Genomic DNA, 20,858 nt, shown 5'->3' with positions numbered 1-20,858 from the left:
CCAATAACGATTTTCCACAAAACCACCTCTTGCCTCTTTGTCCTTGAATCCACTCATGTCACTCAGTATTCTCAAGACCTGAGAGTTCTTATTTCTCTGGGAGACATCCCAAATCCTGCTGTCCACCTATATGAATTCCAGGCTTGTGCAGAGAATCTGAATCCCAAAGGAACCAAATCTGACTTGCTGGGGGCTTCACTTTGCGAGTTTCATCTTCTAGCTCTTACCACACAATCACCACTCTGTTCTCTACCCTTCACTCTGCAGCATCACACTTGCTGAGAGGGCTTAGGTAGGTGAGGGTGCTGCAGGAGAGCTCCCCAGTCTCCCTTCCCTCCTTGTGCATACTCACTGTTTGCTGAGCACCTGTAAGCCCCAGGAATTTTCTGAGCACCTATAATGACTGTTCTGTACCTTACTTGTAAATGCCCCAGAAGCACCTGCTGTACAAGAAGGGAGAGTCTAGATCATAAAGAAAGTTGCCGGTGCTGACAGTAGGACTCTCAAGAACTTGACAACATTCAACATTCACTGTATGCTCTAAGTGTTCTGCAGTTAGTAGCTGCCCTAGGTTGTTTGAAAGCATTCAGAAAGAGGCTGAGGCGGAGAGTATATGTACCTCTAGTCAGGGTCAGAAGTCACTCAGGAACAAAAGCAGAGCTAAGCCCACAGATGTGGACACCCCCGCAGGGCCAGAACTAAGGTGAGGCAAGGGAGGCATTCAGAGCATAAGACTGAAGGGGTGTTCCCCTCTGTGCCTGCACGGGAAAGGTTGACACCTGAGAGCGAGTGCCTTGCCTACCGCATGGAGTTTTGTTGTAGGTGTTTTGTATTGTACTGTTTTGTATTATTAGGTGATCGAAATATATTCTTGAATTAAATCCCGTGCCCAATAAATCTATCTTCGAGGAGTCGAGGGGGGCAGACAGAAGGAATAAAGGCACTTCCACATGACTTTGTGTCCTACAGGTGTGCTTGTCTGCCTGGATGAACATCTTCCTCTGGTTTTTAGTTACAGAAGCCACAGATTTGAGTTGAGGGAAACCAAATGCAATGCATTTTCTCCAGTTACATTAGCTCTGAGTGGACAGAAAGCAAAACATGCAATATCAGCTGCAACTGTTACTTAAATGACAATAAGGCAGAAGTAAATGTGAAGGGATGACTCTCAGAATCTGTGTTATAGGGTGTCAGTGTGTCACAAGTACCTGACTTAGAGAAGCTCAATGCAATGCTGACTCAGTTTTCTTTTCTTCTTTCACTTTTAGATCGCAGTAAAATAATTCCTGTTCTTCTTGGACCAAAGCTTAACCACGTGAAGGTGGAATTAGGTATATTTTGACATATATATATATTCTGCATTTAAGAATGGAAGGGGGTTAAGCGAGTCTTTCAAGGCTAAATCTGATTCATGATTAATCAATATTGTGTGTGCATCACACATGCTAGGTTTAGTTAAGAATATTACAAAGGGAGGAAAAGGCTGTCATTATTTGCATGTTGCCATTTTTAGGCTGATGAAAATGAAGTCTGTTGAAAACATAGAACCGCTTGTGGTTTTTAGATAGGGTTTTGGTTGCCCTGCTGTGGCTTTTTTCTAATAGTTTTTATGGTAACTTTTAAATATGAAAATTTTGTGAAAGACTCTCTAGAAGAAGGATTCAGACTTATTCTGTGGTCTGAATATTTGATTGATAGATCAATGGGCTTTGAATCAATGGACTTAATTGTACATTTAAGATTTGTCTAGATAGGTCTTGATGAATCAACACCTCCAGTTATATATAAGTAATTCCTTTCCAGAAGGAAAGGAAGTTTAGAAATTCACATATGCTAAACCATGTTTTGTACTAGGTTATTGCAATATATTCTTAGATTAAATCCTCCAAACAACTCCAAGAGCTATTATTCCTATCTTGTGGATTAGGTGACCAAAGCCCAGAATGGTTCAGTAATTTGTCTAAAGTTAAACGAGTGAAAACTGGCAAAGCTGGGGTTCAAGGCTTTGGTACGTGTTTCCTAAGCCCACAAGTTTGGCCCATGGCCTGTCACAGTCATTTGTGGGACCCCACCTACCCAATATAGCCCGAATATGTTGCCATTTGTAGTTGTAGTTTGCCTGCTTTTGATTGATTTCTGAACTTAGCTTTATTATTTCTTTCTTCTCATTTTGTGCTTAATTTGCACCTCATTTTTCATTTGTCGACATGGAGACAAGGAGAATTAATGTCAGCTATCCTCTCTTGTAGCACATGCATTTTTAAGCTCTAAAGTTCCCTCTAATCACGACTTGAGCTGTTTATTAAAAAATACGGGTATGCCAGAGTTTCATTACTATTCAGTTCAAACATTAAAAAAACTTCTCTTGTGATTTGTTCTTTCATTTATGGATCATTTGTTCTTCTTAATTTCCATATCTTTGGGGGAATTTTCTAGTTGTTTTTTGTTGTTGTTGTTACTGACATCCAGTTAGGTTCCATTCTGGTCCAATATTTAACACTGTATCAGTTCAGTCTCATGAAATTTGTAGGTAACTTGCTTACAGGCCAGAATATCCTGAGTCTTGATGAGTGTTCCAATGCATTTGACACAAATGGATGTTCTGCAGGTTTGGGTTTTATCATTCCGTAAAGACCAATGACGTGAAATTAACCAATGGTATTGTTCAGCCCATCTATATTTTAGCTGGTCTTTTTTTTTTTAATAATAAATTTATTTTTTATTGGTGTTCAATTTGCCAACATACAGAATAACACCCAGTGCTCATCCTGTCAAGTGCCCCCGCAGTGCCTGTCACCCATTCACCCCCACCCCCCGCCCTTCTCCCCTTCCATCACCCCTAGTTCATTTCCCAGAGTTAGGAGTCTTTATGTTCTGTCTCCCTTTCTGATATTTCCTACCCATTTCTTCTTCCTTCCCTTCTATTCCCTTTCACTATTATTTATATTCCCCAAATGAATGAGAAAATATAATGTTTGTCCTTCTCCGATTGAATTATTTCACTCAGCATAATACCGGTCTTTTATGTGTTTTCTTTATCTGTTACCAGGAGCTGTTAACATCTCCAACTATGATAGTCAATTTATCTCTGTATCCTTTAGTTCTGTCAATCTTTGCTTTATATATGCTGAGGTTCTCTTATGGGCACATACAAATTGATACCTATTGAATTGATCCTTTATCATTATAAGATTTTTCTCTTTATCTGTCATACTTCTTTCCTGAGTGCCTATGTTCTCCGATAATAAATAGACATAATAGTTTTCTCTTGTTTAGGATTGGCAGGCTTTATCTTTTTTACATCCTTTTACTTTTAACATCTCTTTGTGAATCCAATACACAAGATGCGTTTCACATAAACAGCATGTATTTGGATCTGTTTTGAAATCCAGTCTGCATAGTGCGTAGCCTATTTGCATTTAATAAATTACTGATGGAGGTGGTGTGAAGCCTTTCATCTTGCTGCCCATTTTTTAGTGGGCTTACGTGTTTTTTCTTATTCTTTCCTTCCTTTTGGGTTCATAAAGTATTTTTCTTTCCTTTATTTAATCTGCTTGGTTTTCCCTTTAGCTACACCTACCATATCCTTCATTGGTAGTTCTAGAGATTGCAATATGTATCTTCGTCTTACTGCAAAGGAGAAATGTATGTCTCTGTACATTTATCACTCCACAGCTGGTGAGGACCTTGTGACAGTTCATTTATTTGTCCTCCTACCTCACTTTGTGCTGTTATTTTATGTATTTCTCTTCTGCATATGTGCTAAAACTCACAATAAATTGACCTTGTTATTGCTTTAAATAGCCCACATTCTTTTATAATTACTCAAATATTTGTGTTTTCTTGTACTCTTCATTTGTTCCTGTAGTTCCCTTGCTTTCATCTGAGATAGTTTTTCATGAGTCTGAAAACTTTCCTCTGTGATTTCTTGCAGTTTGGTTATGCTGCAGTGAGGGGAGGTACGGGGTGCACTTAGGGGCTTTAGTCAGGTGTTTGTTGCACACCTTTTACTCTAAGTGGGACTTTATCTCATAAGTACGATGAAGTACTTATGTACTTAAGTACTGTAGGCAAAACCATTCAGCCTTTGCAGCCTCTACAGCAATAATCCTGCAAGCCATGTAGCTGTCAGAATTTCCACTGGGCTCTCTTTTCTCTGTGAGATTCCCTCTACACCATGTAAACCAAAACGAATTTCTCCCAGGAATAAGATGGCTGGCTATCTCAGCTCTGATTGGAAGGGCTTTTTCCTGACTGCTTTTTCAGCTCTGCTCTCTCTCTTTGTTTTCCCTGCACTTTAAGGTCTTTAATTTTTTGCTAATTTATTTTTGTGTGTGTGATTCGTCCATTTTGTTTTTTTAGAAGTTGCCATAGGAGTGTTGGCCTGACACTCCCTACTAAACTGTATGTTGAAAAAAATTCCACTGGCTACTCCAAGTTTTAATAATTGATTTAAAGGTAAACATTTGAAGAGAAGCCGATTCATAATCTTTTTTTTTTTTTTTTTTAAATTTTATTTATTTATGATAGTCACATAGAGAGAGAGAGAGAGGCAGAGACACAGGCAGAGGGAGAAGCAGGCTCCATGCCCCGGGAGCCCGATGTGGGATTCGATCCCGGGTCTCCAGGATCGCGCCCTGGGCCAAAGGCAGGCGCCAAACCGCTGCGCCACCCAGGGATCCCCCGATTCATAATCTGATGATGACTTATAATTGCTTACCTAATGGCTCTGCCTTATACATTTTTTTAAAATTAAAAAAAAAAGGTACATATCTGTTTTATTGCTGGGATGTAGCACTTTATATATTAGGTTCACACATATTGATTGTATTCATTTTAAACCTTTGGGAAATCTGAGTTTCCAATATCAGAACATTGGCTGTCAACTTTTACATAGGAAAAGATGTAGAACTCAACTGCTCTGCTTTGGCGAATGAAAAGGATGCAGTTTATTGGAACGTGTGGGAGGAAAATGGGAAGGAACCTAACGTACATGAAGAGGACATAACAAGAATTAGGTATGTATATCTGATGTGTTATATATCACGATATATGCAAATCACATTGTATTGTAGATACATGATATAGAAAACACTAGAGTTGTGGGCATCTGGGCTCTTTCCATAGTTTGGCTATTGTGGACATTGCTGCTATGAACATTGGAGTGCATGTACGCTTTGGAATCAGTATGTCTGCATCCTTTGGATAGATACCTAGTAGTGCATTTGCAAAAGAACAACAACAACCCCCCCACCCCAAAACACCAGAGTCCTGAAAGGCTGATTGGATGTTTAAATTTTAATTATAATTTACATATTTTATAATTATAATTACCATGCTCTAAGTTGATGAATTATGCAGAAGTCTTTTGCCAAGCTCTAAACTAGAAAAAGAAGGTCAGTGAGGATTTTCCTCATCACCTTACAAAAGGAGCGTTTGATCAGTCAGGTTCTGACGGGGATGGGGATTTTATTTAGACATCTTTAAAAAAGACTAGCTAGGCCACAGCCCACAGTTTTTTGGATTTTGAAAATTTAAAAATTATTTTTAGTAATGTGCCAGAGAAAAGACCAGGTCAGGAGACTGGGGTTTGTGTAGGTTAATTTGCACACCTTGTGTGCAGGAGGCATGCCTTGCTGTGACGCCCACACATCACTGCAAGATCATGAGGGAGTCTGTAGATTGCAGAGTATCTTTCCCTGCATGGCCCTGGGTGCCCCCCCTCAGGCCATCTACTGCTACCTCTCCAGATCCACATCCTGTACTTTACTTTCACACGCATACCTTCTTTTTTTTTTTTTTTTCCGATTGTTCAAAAAAAATTCATCATCGGAAACTTGAGAAATACAGAAAATCCCAAAGAAGGAAATAGTCATTTGAAGACAGTTTTATATGTGTGGGGAATTCTTTGATAGGCATGAGATCCACTGACATAGATTTTGCCTCCTGTGCTTTAGAGGTAGTCTGTAGCTTCTTTTTAGAATGTTTATTGCAATGATTATCTTTCTTAAAAGTAAGCATGAAGGTATTTTATCAAGTATGGAAGAGTCTCCAAAGCTTGTCAGTTGTAAGTTTTCAAAGAAGCACTAATGGGCCCGTCACCTACCCTGTGACATTCGTTGTTGGCAGATTGACATGGAACATAGTTATTATGGCCGCATTTTGCTGTCAAGAGTCCATTAATGGAAATCAGAAACACCATAAGAACAGGTAAAAAAAGAAAAAAGAAAAAGAGCATTGGTGAGATATAAATATCTAGGAGGCAACTTTAGTGCAAGAAGTTTCAAATCACATGTGTATTAATACTTGCATAGCAAAAAAAAAAATACTTGCACAGCCTATGTTCTTCCAGTAACACAATAAAACAAAACATGCTACGCCTGTAGTCAGTGAAGTGTTTCTAAATGACTCTGGGACATTCCCTTAATTAGTAATGTACTGATACACTCAGGTTTAGTGAGTAGTGATCCCAGGGTGTCTGTCACTTTGGCTGCACATTTGAGGGTTTTGGTCCCTGCTTTTTACACTTCAAAACCTTCTTTGTCATCATGCCAGCAGCTCTCCATTCTTGCTGACAGTTGCCCCACAAGCTCCTAACAGTGTGTGTGGCGGGGGTCTGTCGCCTTGGCCTGTAGCAGACATGTGAATGTTGGTCCAGGGGAGCTGTGTGGCTGTCCTCCTCAGCATCAGACCTTCACTGGAGCTCTGCAGGTCCCGCTTCTAGTGACCTATTGCTAATCTTTGGAGGGATAGAAGACCAACTCACCAAACTTTGAAATAGAGCTTCAGTTCAGCTAGGAGAACAGGATGGTCTTTCTTTAGAGTTAGGTGCAGGAGCTTTTTCTGTCATCTGTTTTGGCTTCTCACTGGCCTTTGGTGCCTTACTTTGGGGTCTTTCCCTGAAGTCAGATAGTTGATATTTCTGGATTGGTGACTTCTATACCGAATTATGTTCTGAAATGTATTTGAGACCGTTCAAGGCTGTGGTGGGTGCCATGTCCCAAGTTCTAGAGACACCTGCTGCTGGGGGTGTGGCAGGTGAGTGACCCCACCTGCCGAGTGCTTTCAAAGTTGTTCCTGGCAGGGAAGCAGATGTCATGAGTAGTTGCCTGGCATCAACGACAGAGCAACTTGAATCTTTTAGGAAAAAGACAGCTTGCTGCTACTGGTCATCTAAGTTATTTTCTGATACTCTCTGAATAGCTTAACTGGTATTACTCATGTGCCTGTGGGTACGTCTGAGAATAGTATTCCTTTTTTTTTAAAGATTCCTTTTCCTTTTTTTAAAACTTTTTTTTTTTATTTTAGAGAGAGGGAGAGCATGTGAGCAGGGGAAGGGGCAGAGGGGGAAGGAGAGGATCTCGAGCAGACTCCACACTGAGCTCAGAGCCCAATGCGAGGCTCAGTCCCAGGGCCCTGAGATCATGATTTGAGCCAAAATCGAGAGTCAGACACCCAACCAACTGAGTCACCCAGGGGTCCCGAATAGTGTCATTCTTAAGTTTATTTTCAATGCTGAATAAAATAAAAGCAATCTTTAGGATTGCATGGATAAGCCTCATAAAAGTCTGTATCCGTGCCGAACCATTTGCAGCCTTGTCACTATTGGTGAAGACCTCCGTTAGGAGGAACACTAAGTAATTAGGAGAAGAGAAATAGGGACAAATCATTGAGAGAATGTTTTCTTGTGTTTTTAACTCAGCATTATTACCTTCCAGCATTTTCATTCTGGGCAGTTCCCCAGGTGGCCTGAGGAGGGCTGTTTGTGTTTGCCCTAATGCTCCCTGGAGGAGCAGAGGTTTGTGGTGGCCCACACTCTGAGCGCCCATCAGAAAGGGAAGGTTCCATGGAGCAAACAGATCCACTGCTTTTGAGTATTTGCACATATGAATTCCTCTCTCGTGGGCAATGTTGCTGGCAATAACCAAAGCCTATTGATGAATTATTTCCTCTTTTACAGGACCCTGGAAGGCAAATTGTATGCATCAAGAATATTGAGAATTGAGAATATTAATGAAAAAAATCTACTTTTTTCATATAATTGCTCTGTGGCCAGTGAGGGAGGCACAGACACCATCCACTTTGTCTTGCTGAAAAAAGGTATGTGAAAGTTTTATTTTGATAAGCTTGTGGAAGCTTAGAATGTTGCTGCTGTGAGACCCCTCCAAGATCACCACTCCCTCCTTTCACACCCCAGGAAACAAGCTCTGGGAAGTGAAGTGGTCCACTTTGTGTCACAGGCCTTCGGGCTCACCGGGGCTCAGTTGGAGTTCACTGCATGTTGATTCCATGTAGAGAATGAAAACACAAACTCTGTTCCTTCCCGCTCAGTCATACCACAGACCTAGGTAGAAACCGGGAGACAGAGATGTGTGGCTGAGCGTCGTGTGGGAGGCAGACAGGGCAGGTCTGGCACATTCACAATGATGGGAGGCAAGCTTGCAGCTCCATGGAGGATGAGGCCAATGACACTGGGTGTCCTGCCACCTCCAGCCTACCTTAGCTGGTCCCTGGGCACAGGGGGCCCTTGGGTACAGTCATTCATTCAACAAAGATGAACCGAGGCTTCCCTTCCTTGGGCCAGTCCCTGGACCTGGCAGGTAGACAGCTGATGGCTCACATCAGTGGACTCCTAAAGTTTTTCACTGCCTACCTGATGGAGCATTCCAGAGTCATCCCTCTTCGTCCTCCACCAATACAGTACAACCCAGGGCCATTGGTCCAAGACCTACTCAGAAGTGGCTTCATTTTATGGATGAAGACATGAGAGTTAAGGGCATCAGTGACTTTCCCTGGGACACAAACTGCGTGACGGAGCCAGGCGGGGAGCCTAGACGATCTTTCTCTTTCAAGACTACACAGGTCCATTTATGTTCTCAGTGTATGAGCTGAGATTAGGTTTGGGTCCCTCTGCATTTCACTCTAGTATCTTATCCTCCTAGAGACTTGCCTTCCTCAAGTAGGGATAGGCCATATAACAAGGCTTTCAGTTCAGGTCTCTGAATATCCTTGTACACATTTTTATTCTTTAAAAATTGAGGTAGAAAGAGCAGTATTCCAGACTAAAAGCAGGAGTGTAGACTAAGGGGAGGGATATGTAGGGTCGACAACTAGATGAGTGTTCAGTGTAAAAACTGACAGCTGGGCTGCGGTGGTGGAAGACACTGGTAAACTGTCTTTCATTTATTATTCCCATTTTTCTTTTTCTTTCTAGAAGATATGGCTGATATATCAGGCTACGTCTTCACCAGAGGAATGATCATAGCTGTTTTGATCTCAGTGGGAGTTGTGTGCCTAGTGATTATAGGTGTCATTTATAGAGTTGACTTGGCCCTATTTTATAGACATTGCATGGGAAAAGATGAAACATTGACAGGTAACGAATATTGGAATCCTGGGATTTCTTATCTCATGGCTTCATTAAGAAACCAAATAAAGAAACATTAATCTTCATTTCGTTTTGATTATATTGTTGTCTTAGTGTGGGGTAGAGGTTTTCCATAGGAAAAATTGATTTGAACGTATCATTGTGAACGTTGTCTAGTATCATCTTTTTTTGTGTGCTTACTTATATGTTGCCAAAAGTTGTTCTTTAATTGTTCTTTTTTCTTTAATTGTTTTATACATGTATGTCATGTTCTCCTAAATGCCCTGTGAGAGGTTGTCATTATTCACACACAATCTGGGCATCTTATGCAATGTGCACATTCAATAAACTTCATGTAAATGGAATTGCGTTGTTTTAACCTGACAAAGGAGGCTGCCTGCATCATGTGCTTGCAAGAACCCTGTACTAGAAGCAGTATGATCTGGGTTCTAGCTTTCTAGATCTGTGTTTTTATCTATGGCTGTTTCTACTCGGTGATTCTGTGTCTCAGTTTCTCTATTTCTAAAGGTGCTTTAAAGAAGTTCTCTTGATACTTGATACTTCTTTAAAGAAGTATCAAGGCCCATTACTGAATTATGTCAACTATACTTTAATAAAAAAAAGAAAATTACTGAATTAGAAATATCAATCTAATCCATTGCACTTGTGTGTGTGACTCACATAGTTCAAAAAGCAAAAAGTCTAAGAAATGATACAGTAGAAAATTTCCCTGTCAGCCTGATATTGATTGATATTGTCAGTCTGTTATTGATAGTATATCCAAAACATATGAACATAGGATCAAATTTCACTCCCATTTTAGAAACAAATCTTGGGGGTGCCTGAGTGGCTCAGTTGATTAAGCATCTGCCATCTGCTCAGGTCATGATCCCAAGGTCCTGGGGTCAAACCCCACAAGCCTTAGTGGGGAGCCTGATTCTCCCTCTCTTCCTCACTTGTGCTCTCTATTGCTTTCTCTATCTCTATCTGTCTCTCACAAATAAAGAAAATCTTAAAAAAATAAAAATAAAATAAAACAAGTTTTGGCATATTATGTACACTCTCCTGAACTTTGCTTCGCTATGCCTTGGATGCACTTCTCTATGAGTTCATAAAGTCTCTTATTTGTTAGAGTTGTACAGTGTTTTATTTTTGCAGATGTATCACTGCTTACTTGATCACCTTTTGAGTTTTTCACAACCTTTTGTTACTATGGAAGTGGTATGACGGATAGTTTTGTAGAGTCATCGTTTCATCTGTGTACAATATAACTAAAGGAAAAAGCCCCTAAATTGGAATTGCTGTCATTATTAAAGGGCGGATACAGTTGTTAATTTGACAGACATTGCCAATTTGCCTTCCATACTACTATACTACTACCATCTTTAAAGAATGGGGGTAACTTTTTTCCCATGGCCTTACCCACAACCTTTTGGCTACATGCCAATCTGATAGGTAAAGTTGTATCTCAGTTTATTTGCATTGCACTTACTATGCAAGAGTGTGAGTAATTTTTCATCTGTTTAAGGCTCATTTGCATTTACTTTCTCAAAGTACTCATTCATATCCTTTGCCATTTTTCTATTGGGTTGTTGGCTTTTTTTCTTGTTTATTTTTAGGAACTATTTATATTTTAAGGAGGTTCACCTTTTGTCTATAATAGAGATAAAAATATTGTTCCCAGATTGTAATTTGTTTTTTGACTTTGTTTATAGTAGTGTGATATGTGGAAGATTTTTTTTATTATTCTTAAAGTATAATTGACATAGTGTTAGTAGTTTTAGGTATACTTTTTTTTAACATTATGGGAGACTTTTTTTAATGAACTCAAGTTTATCCTTTTATGGTTTCTAGATTTGTGGTCACAAGTAGAAATACCCTCCTAGCTTTAAGTTATGAAAAAAGTCTCATGTTGTCCCTGTGAGATTTTTCTAGATTCATTATTCATATTTACAGCTTTTAGTTAATAATATAAAATTAACAGAGCTAATTAATTCAGCTTTGAGCCTGCATGTATATGCAGTTTTGGAGATGGAGAGAAATGCTACAACCAGCTGAGAGGTTTATTTTTGGTACCTGTTGAACAGGTCTCTACTTGCAGTGCCATATCTCAAAATGGGCATTCACTAATAGCTCTCTTTCTGATCTTCAACTAAGGTTTTTTTTCCTCTCTGTGGTGTTTGACCCAACTCACAGATAATTTGTTCAGTTCACACTTCCTACCTCCCAGTGTGGTGTGCATAGAAACATTTATAGAAAAAAAAAAAAGAAACATTTATAGATGTGATCTCCATCAGCTCCACTTAAAATGTGACCCATGACAGAGATCATTTGTGAAAAAGGCAGAAAGAGAGATATAAGTACAAAAATTAAAAATTTTGTAGCAATTTGATATTGCTGCAATATCTAAGAATGTTTTCAGTATTGGCGTATGAAGGATTGGAAATGAAAGAAACCAATCAACCCAAACCAGTCAAATTAAATGAAAACACGGTCATTCACCAAACACAGTTTGAGAAGCACTAGCCTGACTCCTTAAAGTCCCAAATAGCCATTCACATGAGGGTTTTGTTTATACAGGACCCAAAATAATTATTATTAGCTTTCAAATACCTTATCTTGAACACTTCACTTTGTCAGTTATCAAAGCCAGCAAACTCTTCAATTACCTGGGTTTAAAATAAATTTTAATATAAATTACAAGATTTGTTAAACCAGGAGGAAAATTGTTTGAAATTAGGCATTTGAAAGTTAATCAGTAGTTGAAAAACCATTTTTTCCATTTTTCATGGTAAGAGGAAAACTGTATCACTTATATATCACAACACAAATTTGACTGAATTGTCTTACTGGTTTATTACAATTAGTATAACATCATGACTCCAAAAAATGTACCTTTTCAAAAAGTGTATTTATTTATTTCTTACATCTTGATGTCTGATCTAATTACTCACATAATGGCTACTAATGGAGGCACAAGCTCTGACACTATTAAATACTGTATTTCACAGCAATCTAGCAGAAGTACTTGGGGGACCTACTTACTGATTAAACTAGGAACTGGCTCTATTTTTTTTTTTTTACCAACTTTTCCTACCTTCGATATGCATGTTAATTCTCTAGTTTTTACTAAAATGTCCTTTCTTTTATATGCACGCAATCTGCCAAGCAGTTGTCTTCACTCAACGATAGGTTCTGACTTGAAGTGCTGAACCTCAATGTTGTAGGTAGAATTTAAGATTTACCCGAAATGGAAAGTGTTTTGTGACGCTGGACAGCACTAAAAATACTGGGCTGAATTGTGGACCATACGTGATGGGGCACCACAAGGAAAATGGCCCTAAAATGGTTTTGTCCTATTAGGTTTTGATAAAGGATCCAATAATATTTAGCTTTCAACTCAGCAGCAAATTCATAATTCAATAATACAATAATATAAGCATAAATCCAACCTTTCAACTCAGCAGCAAATTCATATTCTCAGTAATACAATAATACAAGCATAAATCCAACCCCTGTACCATCTAACCAATTATCACAAGACAGGGATAGACCATTCCCCTCCCGCTTCCCCTTCTTCCTCTACCAGTCTCAAGGTAGCATCCATTGTATCATTTAGGACCTGACTCAGAATTTCCTTTTCTCAGAAAGCGTGCCCCTGGTGATCACTCCTTCCTCTATGACCACATTGATTCTGTTTGTTTTGCTTATTGTGCTACACTGTCTTGCATCTGCTCATGTGTTATTTGTAAATGTTTCCAGGTCGTTGTATTTGGCTGATTTGTCTTCTCAGATAGATTGGATGAAGGTAGAAGAGAGAGGTATATATAATTTTGTGGTTACCCAGTAAGTACAATGGTTTTTGTTATTTAGGTAACACTTTGGTCTTGACTTTGTCCCATTAGCCTCCTGAATACTCCTTCATTATCAGGAATTAAAGAGGAGCAGGTGTTATTACCAATGAAAACCTTTCAACAGACCAGAAGTTTTCATATTGGCATCGAGGGCCATATAATATTTTTAAATATCACAGCATGTGTTGCTGTAGTGTAGTGTTTAAATCACCTCTCTTGTTTCTTCCTGCTCACCAGTGTAAATGCTCGGCTTTGCTTCTTTTTTTTTTAATAATAAATTTATTTTTTATTGGTGTTCAATTTGCCAACATACAGAATAACACCCAGTGCTCATCCCGTCAAGTGCCCCCTCAGTGCCTGTCACCCATTCACCCCCACCCCCCGCCCTCCTCCCCTTCCACCACCCCTAGTTCGTTTCCCAGAGTTAGGAGTCTTTATGTTCTGTCTCCCTTTCTGATATTTCCTACCCATTTCTTCTCCCTTCCCTTCTATTCCCTTTCACTATTATTTATATTCCCCAAATGAATGAGAACATATAATGTTTGTCCTCCAATTGACTTATTTCACTCAGCACATGCAGAAGAATGAAACTAGACCACTCTCTTTCAACATACACAAAGATAAACTCAAAATGGCTGAGAGATCTAAATGTCAGCTTTGTTTCTGTCTTTGCATTTCCCAGGGGTCATTTTGAGGGTAGACATATTGGGATGCTGGTAGAATTAGGTGATATGAGAAAGCCAAGGTGAGATTTGTTTTCTACTCCTGGAACAAGGACATATTTGGGCTCCTTGGCCTTTTATTGCCCTTAAATTCCTTTACTTCCTGGATCTATGTCTTTTATTTCTCACCATCACTCTATGGTGTCAAACAGTGAGAGTCTTACGGTCCATGCTTAGAAAACACTTTGCTAATTGGTTGCTTGATTAGTATTTGACATTTGCGCATACTATTTTTTGTTTGTCTTTAATAATAATTGAATTTATTTCTTGGTTTTGATCATTTAAAAAAAATCAGAGATAAAGAATAATGCCTGAAAAGAATCAGAGCCAAAAAATACTTGATAGACCCTATGAATTACCTAGTTTAAATATTCTTGTTCTATTTTTCATTGGTCTTCTAGCAAAAATATTTTCTGTGTTCTTTTTTGAATGCTTCATTGAACTCTAATCGATATACAAGGAACTCCACATATTTAATGAGTATAATTTGATGAGTTTGGACAAGAGGAGGCTCTATTTAATTTTTCCTTTTCAATGGTTCCACTTCCATTTTTCGTGACTTTCATTCAAATTTGTACTTAAACTTTTATTTACGCTGCAATATTTAAAAGATTAAAACTTATTTATCCTAGATGGGAAAACATACGATGCTTTTGTGTCTTACCTAAGAGAATGTGGACCCGAGAATGGAGAGGAGTACACCTTCGCTGTGAAGATCTTGCCCGAGGTGTTGGAGAAACACTTTGGGTATAAATTATGCATATTTGAAAGGGATGTAGTGCCTGGAGGAGGTAAGAAAGGGAATACCAGATAGAAAACTAGTGGAGAGATTTTCTTTTTAAAAGATGAATAGAAAAAAAATAATAAAAAAAATAAAAAATAAAAAAATAAAAAAAAATAAAAGATGAATAGTTGCCTTACAAAAGGCAATCCTGGTTTGTTTAAAAACAAAGGAATGAACATGATTCTCTAAACCAGAGATAACCAGCTAAATCAATATAATCAATAGTGAGAAAACAAGCTAACTACATTGCTTCTGAGAGTGGCATCTCTGGGGCTTGGCCCTTTTACTGGGCTTCCCAGTTCTCAACCTTTGGGGAAAGGGCATTCCTTATTTATTTGTTTGTTTGTTTAAAATATTTTATTTATTTTCTCATGAGAGACACAGAGGGAGAGGCAGAGACATAGGAAGAGGGAGAAGCAGGCTCCCTGTGGGGAGCCCGATGCAGGATTCAATCCCAGGACCCCAGGGATCATGACCTGAGCCAAAGGGAGATGCTTAACCACTGAGCCACCTAGGTGCCCCCTAGGGCATTCCACTTTTACAACCAGGCCTAGAATTGGCATCTCCTGAGGCATTTATCTAGAAATGTCCCACAGTAAGAATACCTCTCTTGGTAATAGTTTGTAAAGCAGGACCAGTTCCTAATTTAATATATGATCCTTGGGACTATATGCAGTTCATTATTACCAGAAAATAATTGTTCTTAATTGGATTGACACTGGTGTGAAAATTACAGCAGATCATAGGAGAGTCAGAAGAGGATAAATAAGGGAGATTGGTGATTTGTGTCAGATTTTAGTTATGAAATTCAGCTTTTTATTAGTATCTGAATACAAATGACCATAAAACATATGTTGAAGCAAATTCCATTTCAAAGCCAAGAAATTTGATAACATTTCCATATTTGCTCTGAGGTCTTTTAGAGAAAATATTTGAAACCCAGTGTCAGAATATTTTGGGTGCTAATGCATTACCAAGGATGCAATGTAAGTGTTTCTACTGCCACCATCATTCACTCACCTGACATATACTGACTGAATGCCTTCCTCATACAAAATTCTGAGATGGGCATTGAAGATATAGCAGCAAATGAGAAATAACTGTTTTTTCCCCTCCTAGATTACAAATAAGGGAAAATACTACCAGTTAGAAGGAGAGAATATACTACTTTTAAAGAAATAAAGATTTCTTTTTAGTTCTTAAATAAAAATAAAGAATGTTTGTATGTTTAATGATAATTAGTCTGGATTAAAATTTCTATTTGAGAAGGAGTAAAGGTCTAGATCCAAAATTGGCAGTTGACCAGCCATGGGTTAAATCCAGATTTTCAGCCTTGTTGAAACACAGCAACTCGCCATATGTTTGCATGTTGTCTGTAGTTGCCTTTGAGCTAAATAGCAGAGATGAGTAGGGTGACCCGCAGGGTCTGAAATATTCACTATCTGGCCCTTTACAGAAAGTTTGTCAGCTTCTGGTCTGGAATAATGGGATATATAAATATATATATTATAATTATGATTTATATTATATATATATAATTATGATTTCAGTGTGCTCCTTCCTGCCTTTGGAGAGGCAAGGTAGCATCACGATTAGAACAGGTTCTCCAGAAGCAGACCACCTGGGTTCTGATTCTGATTCTGCCTTATACTAGCTGTGTGACTCTGGCTGAGTTACTTAACGACTCTGTACTTCAGCTTCCTTATCTGTAAAATGGTGGTAATAACAATACTTTCTTCAAAGGCTTATTGTGATGCTTTAATGAGTTGACTGATATAAAATAAAACATTTAGAAGAGAGTGTGGCACAGAGTAAGTGCCAAGTGTTCAATATTGCTGTTACCTAGATGGTTATTTCTAATAGGTATACAAAATTGAGAATAAGTGGTTTGTCTTGAAAAACTTATTAGTGAAGTAAAGTTAAGTAATACAAAATTAGACCATGCAAAATGATTTTCATTTCCCATATGCCCTTTGTGTTCTCCTTAATTACTATGCTAAATCTTGCATTTTCAGCTGTTGTTGATGAAATCCACTCGTTGATAGAAAAAAGTCGAAGACTAATCATTGTCCTAAGTAAAAGCTACATGTCTAATGAAGTCAGGTATGAACTTGAAAGTGGACTCCACGAAGCACTGGTAGAAAGGAAAATTAAAATCATCTTAATTGAATTTACACCTGTCAGTGACTTCACGTTCTTCCCCCAATCACTAAAGCTTTTGAAATCTCACAGAGTTCTGAAGTGGAATGCTGATAAACCTCCATCGTATAATTCAAGGTTCTGGAAAAATCTTCTTTATCTGATGCCTGCAAAAATGGTCAAGCCATGTAGAGCTGAATCTGAAGACTTGACTGTTCTTTCAAAGTTCTGATCTTTAGGAAACCTGAATATAAGAAAGAACTCTTGATGCTCTGGGCCCAGAGTCGATGAACCTGTTTTTACCAAAGGGTACTATTAAAAATATTGACCTCTCTGAAAATCCTACTTACAGTTTGAAGATGAAAGCTGTCATTAGGTTGCTAGGAATAAGACTTGCTCCCAGGGAAACATGGAATTCAAAAGCAATGGATCTCCCGTTTCTCCCTCCTCTATAACTGGCTACAGGTGCTCATTCTCAATCCATATTCAGTAACTGTGAGGCTGGACACGGAGCAAAATACCTTGTGCCTTATTAAAAGGGCATATCTTTATATTTTTAATATCAGTGATTGAACTAAAGGATTTTAAGTTCATGAAGAGCATTTTCTATGATCCAGTAGGTGACATAATAACGAGAATGGGGCCTTCACTGTAGCACAGGGCAGCCTACCTCTAAGCACCATGGACAGTGCCTGGGAAGTGGCAAAGGGCTGCTGGGGCTGTGTACATTAGGGGACCAAGGCGTGGCAGGACCTCAGCCTCAGGACACATTTAATGTGTTCCAGCTGTAGCTGCAAGCCAATGGGTTATTGGAAACCCCTAAAGCACTGAAAAGGGCTTGCTTAATTGGGCCTGTTTGGAGGGAACTTCCCCAAATTGTTTTATTATTCATGAAAGACACACATTTTAATGAAGGTAATTCTGTTGGGTTTTTCAAAACTGGCCTAAAACATTTATTTATTTAACAGGTATGTTTACAGGCAGGGTAGATGCCAAATCATATTTTCCATATTAGCCATTAGTCACTATTATCTGTTAGCCACAGTAAATTATGGTAGGTACTTGCTTGATTTTTTTTAAATGACATATTTAACATGCCTTTAAAGTGGAGGTGGCATGGCATGATGGTTGAGCATGAGCCATGCACTCAAGTCACTCGAGCTCAAATCCTGGGCTTGCTATTTACTTCTGTGAACCCCTAGAACCTTTTTTTTAATATAATTCATGAGAGACACAGAGAGAAAGAGAGGCAGAGAGAGAAGCAAAGAAGCAGACTCCATGCAGGGAGCCCGATGTGGGACTCAATCCCAGGACTCCAGGATCACTCCCTTGGGCCAAAGGCAGGTGCCCAACCACTGAGCCACCCAGGCGTCCCCCATAGAACCTTTTGAACCAATCTATGCCTCTATTTCCTTATCTGTAAATTATAATTTATAGTAATTTTACTTACTTCACAGGGGAACTAAATGAATAAATCTAAATAAAGTACTTACAAGAGTTCTTGGCACAGACTTAGAAGTGTATGTGTGGCTAATTCTATTATTATTATTAATTGTCACTATTAATTGTTATTATTGTTAGATGAGTTATTTAGCAGTGAATGAAAATGGAAGGCAGAGATCTGGAAAGAAAAAGAGATCTGGAAGGAAGGCAGTTTTGACTTGAGGACATTTGTATATATAGAGAAGCGTATCAGTAGGGCAAAAGATATTTCTCCATTAGACACATGAAACTTTTGACACTGGAAGACATGTGTCTTATCTCCCTAAGGTGAGCCCAGCACTGTGGGTGGGCCTTCTTGGTGGCCTTGGCTGTCATGGCTGTCTGTGGAAATCACTGAGTGAGGGACAAATATCCGCCTTACACAGAAAGTAAAGAGTTGGGTAAATCTGGAAGCCTGGTTAAAATACATGGTTGCAGCATGAATGTCCCAGAAAAGTTTAAAGCAGACTGTTTAAAACAGCTGTGGTGGAGGGGCATCTGGGTGGCTCAGTGGTTGAGCATTTGCCTTAGTCTCAGGGCGTGATCTCGGAGTCCCGGGATCGAGTCCCACATCGGGTTCCCTTCAAGGAACCTGCTTCTCCTTCTGCTTATGTCTCTGCCTCTCTCTGTGTGTCTCTCATGAATAAATAAGTAAAATCTTTTTTTTTTTAAAAAAAAAAAAAAAGCTGTAGTAGATATTGCTGAAAATTTTTAAAAACCTGAGATTAGATTTTCAGTGTGAGAAAGAGATTTACTTTTTATAGAACTTAAAATTTTGTGGGCTAGTTGGGTGGCTAAAGTAAAAATTTTAACTACTAGCTTAATGTTTTATGTGTAAAAACATACAGTTTAGGGAAATTTTATTGCTATCATCAGAGTCTCTAATACATAGACTGATTTTGCTTTTATATTATGTATGCTATAAAATGTATTGAGTGTATTTTGTATTAGATGTGTTAAATATATACATTAAATATATGCTTTAAAAGACATTTAAACCATTCGTCTAGTGCCCTTAATTTTGAGATGTTTCTTGATGCCTTTGTCACTTACGTGAAGATTCCACTTTCTCATTCTCAACATAGATTCCCACCTGTTTTAATAAGGTATGAGTCATTCAAAACAGACTCCTATATCTATCTTCTTCTGCTTTTTTTAAAATGTCAGATTCTTTGTATCTACCTTCTTTGTTGTACCTTCCAACCAGGAGCACAAGGAGATTTTCCTTCTACAAAGCCATGAAACCACTCAATACCCAGCACAGGTACTAGTTCTTCACAAGCCAGTTAATTCATATGGATATTTTTAAGTTTAAGAACAAACAGTTCCAACCAGGACCAACAAATAACTGTTACTGATAGAATAACAGCATTCTCTTCTGTCGATTCAGATGTCCTTAAACTGTGGGGTCCCTCTCAGAGAATCAGTAAACAGCCAGCTCTGTGAGATGTATAAAATATTCCATGTATATTTATTATGTACTGAAAAGGTTTATTAAAATAAAGTTATATTCTCTTAAAGCAAAGAGAGAGCTTATTACCCACATAGTCCAAAGCCTGAAATGTGCTAAGTCCAGGGACTTGACCCAGGTCACACAACTAGCTAGTCAGATGGGGGCAGAGAGATGTATCGTCTCTTCTCTTGGGAGTTGCCTGTTGGACAGTGAGTCTTGAGAGAAGTTTTTGGAGGGTGCAGGCACTTTCCTGGGACGGCCCCTTATACTAGAGGTGTCTAGAGCAGAGCCTGCCAAGAAGGATGGCTGCTTAGGACTAGCTCAGAGGAGGAAAAGGAGTATCAAGGATCTTCAGCCTTTCTTCTAGGCTACTAAGGTAAGGATGGAGGGTGGGTATGGGAAATAGCACTCAAGACCTCCACAGGATGAAAACGTACACTTGACTGGAGCATGTCCACTATGGCATCTGCCAAGATACAGGGAATCTGCCAAGATACAGGGAGTTAGACCTCTCATGGGTACTAGGAGCTCACACTATATTGATGCCAATGGTTGGCCAGGATGGTCAGTGAGGTGCAGAGAGGATGAGCTTCCCTGCAGCTATCAACATACTTGTCTGAAGCAAGGACAATGACAAAACCAGTGCCCAAGATCAAGTCCATTTGTAGCTTTAAATACTAGGAGGAAATAACTGAAGTGCAGCTCTGAGGAAGGAGACTCAGCCTCTGGGGGAAGCCATCTTTCTGAGCAGAGGCTACTCTGTGAGGGGAGCTCAGGAGCAATGGAAGGCTCTTCAAAGAGTAAGGAAGCCACAGATCTAACAGGAAGCAGTGTGTATGAGCTGTGGGCAGGCTACAGGGTCCTTCCTGCATGCTACACCGGTAATGATCACAGTCAGGGCAGGGGACTCTGAGACCAACATCTGTATTTCTGTGTCAGGTTTGTGATGATAAGCTTTTCTCTCTTTACAGCCTATCTTGCAGTTGCTCATATACACCCAAGGGTATACACCCAACTCAATAAATAGTTAAGTTTCTTTGATTCTGATTTTTAGGAA

The 20,858-nt window shown here is 39.0% G+C and overlaps 1 protein-coding gene across 3 annotated transcripts in view; it reads left to right on the top strand.

Moving 5' to 3' along the window:
- Positions 1–19,346, top strand: part of IL18R1 (interleukin 18 receptor 1) — a 39,540-nt gene extending 20,194 nt beyond the window's left edge. For 2 of the 3 annotated variants that reach the window (XM_072844414.1, XM_072844415.1), the window contains exons 6-11: positions 1,269–1,331; positions 4,898–5,018; positions 7,961–8,100; positions 9,215–9,376; positions 14,576–14,734; positions 16,743–19,346. In XM_072844414.1, coding sequence (XP_072700515.1) covers positions 1,269–1,331; positions 4,898–5,018; positions 7,961–8,100; positions 9,215–9,376; positions 14,576–14,734; positions 16,743–17,098 — 1,001 coding nt within the window. In that variant the 3' untranslated portion in view covers positions 17,099–19,346. The remainder of the gene's footprint in view (positions 1–1,268; positions 1,332–4,897; positions 5,019–7,960; positions 8,101–9,214; positions 9,377–14,575; positions 14,735–16,742) is intronic. The other variant, XM_072844416.1, reaches the window with a different exon arrangement.
- The last annotated feature ends 1,512 nt before the right edge of the window (positions 19,347–20,858 follow it).

Source organism: Canis lupus, chromosome 11 (genome assembly GCF_048164855.1).
Source record: "Canis lupus baileyi chromosome 11, mCanLup2.hap1, whole genome shotgun sequence".
Taxonomy (NCBI): domain Eukaryota; kingdom Metazoa; phylum Chordata; class Mammalia; order Carnivora; family Canidae; genus Canis; species Canis lupus.
The sequence above is the reverse complement of the archived record's forward strand: the minus strand, read 5'-3'. Positions and strand labels throughout refer to the sequence as shown.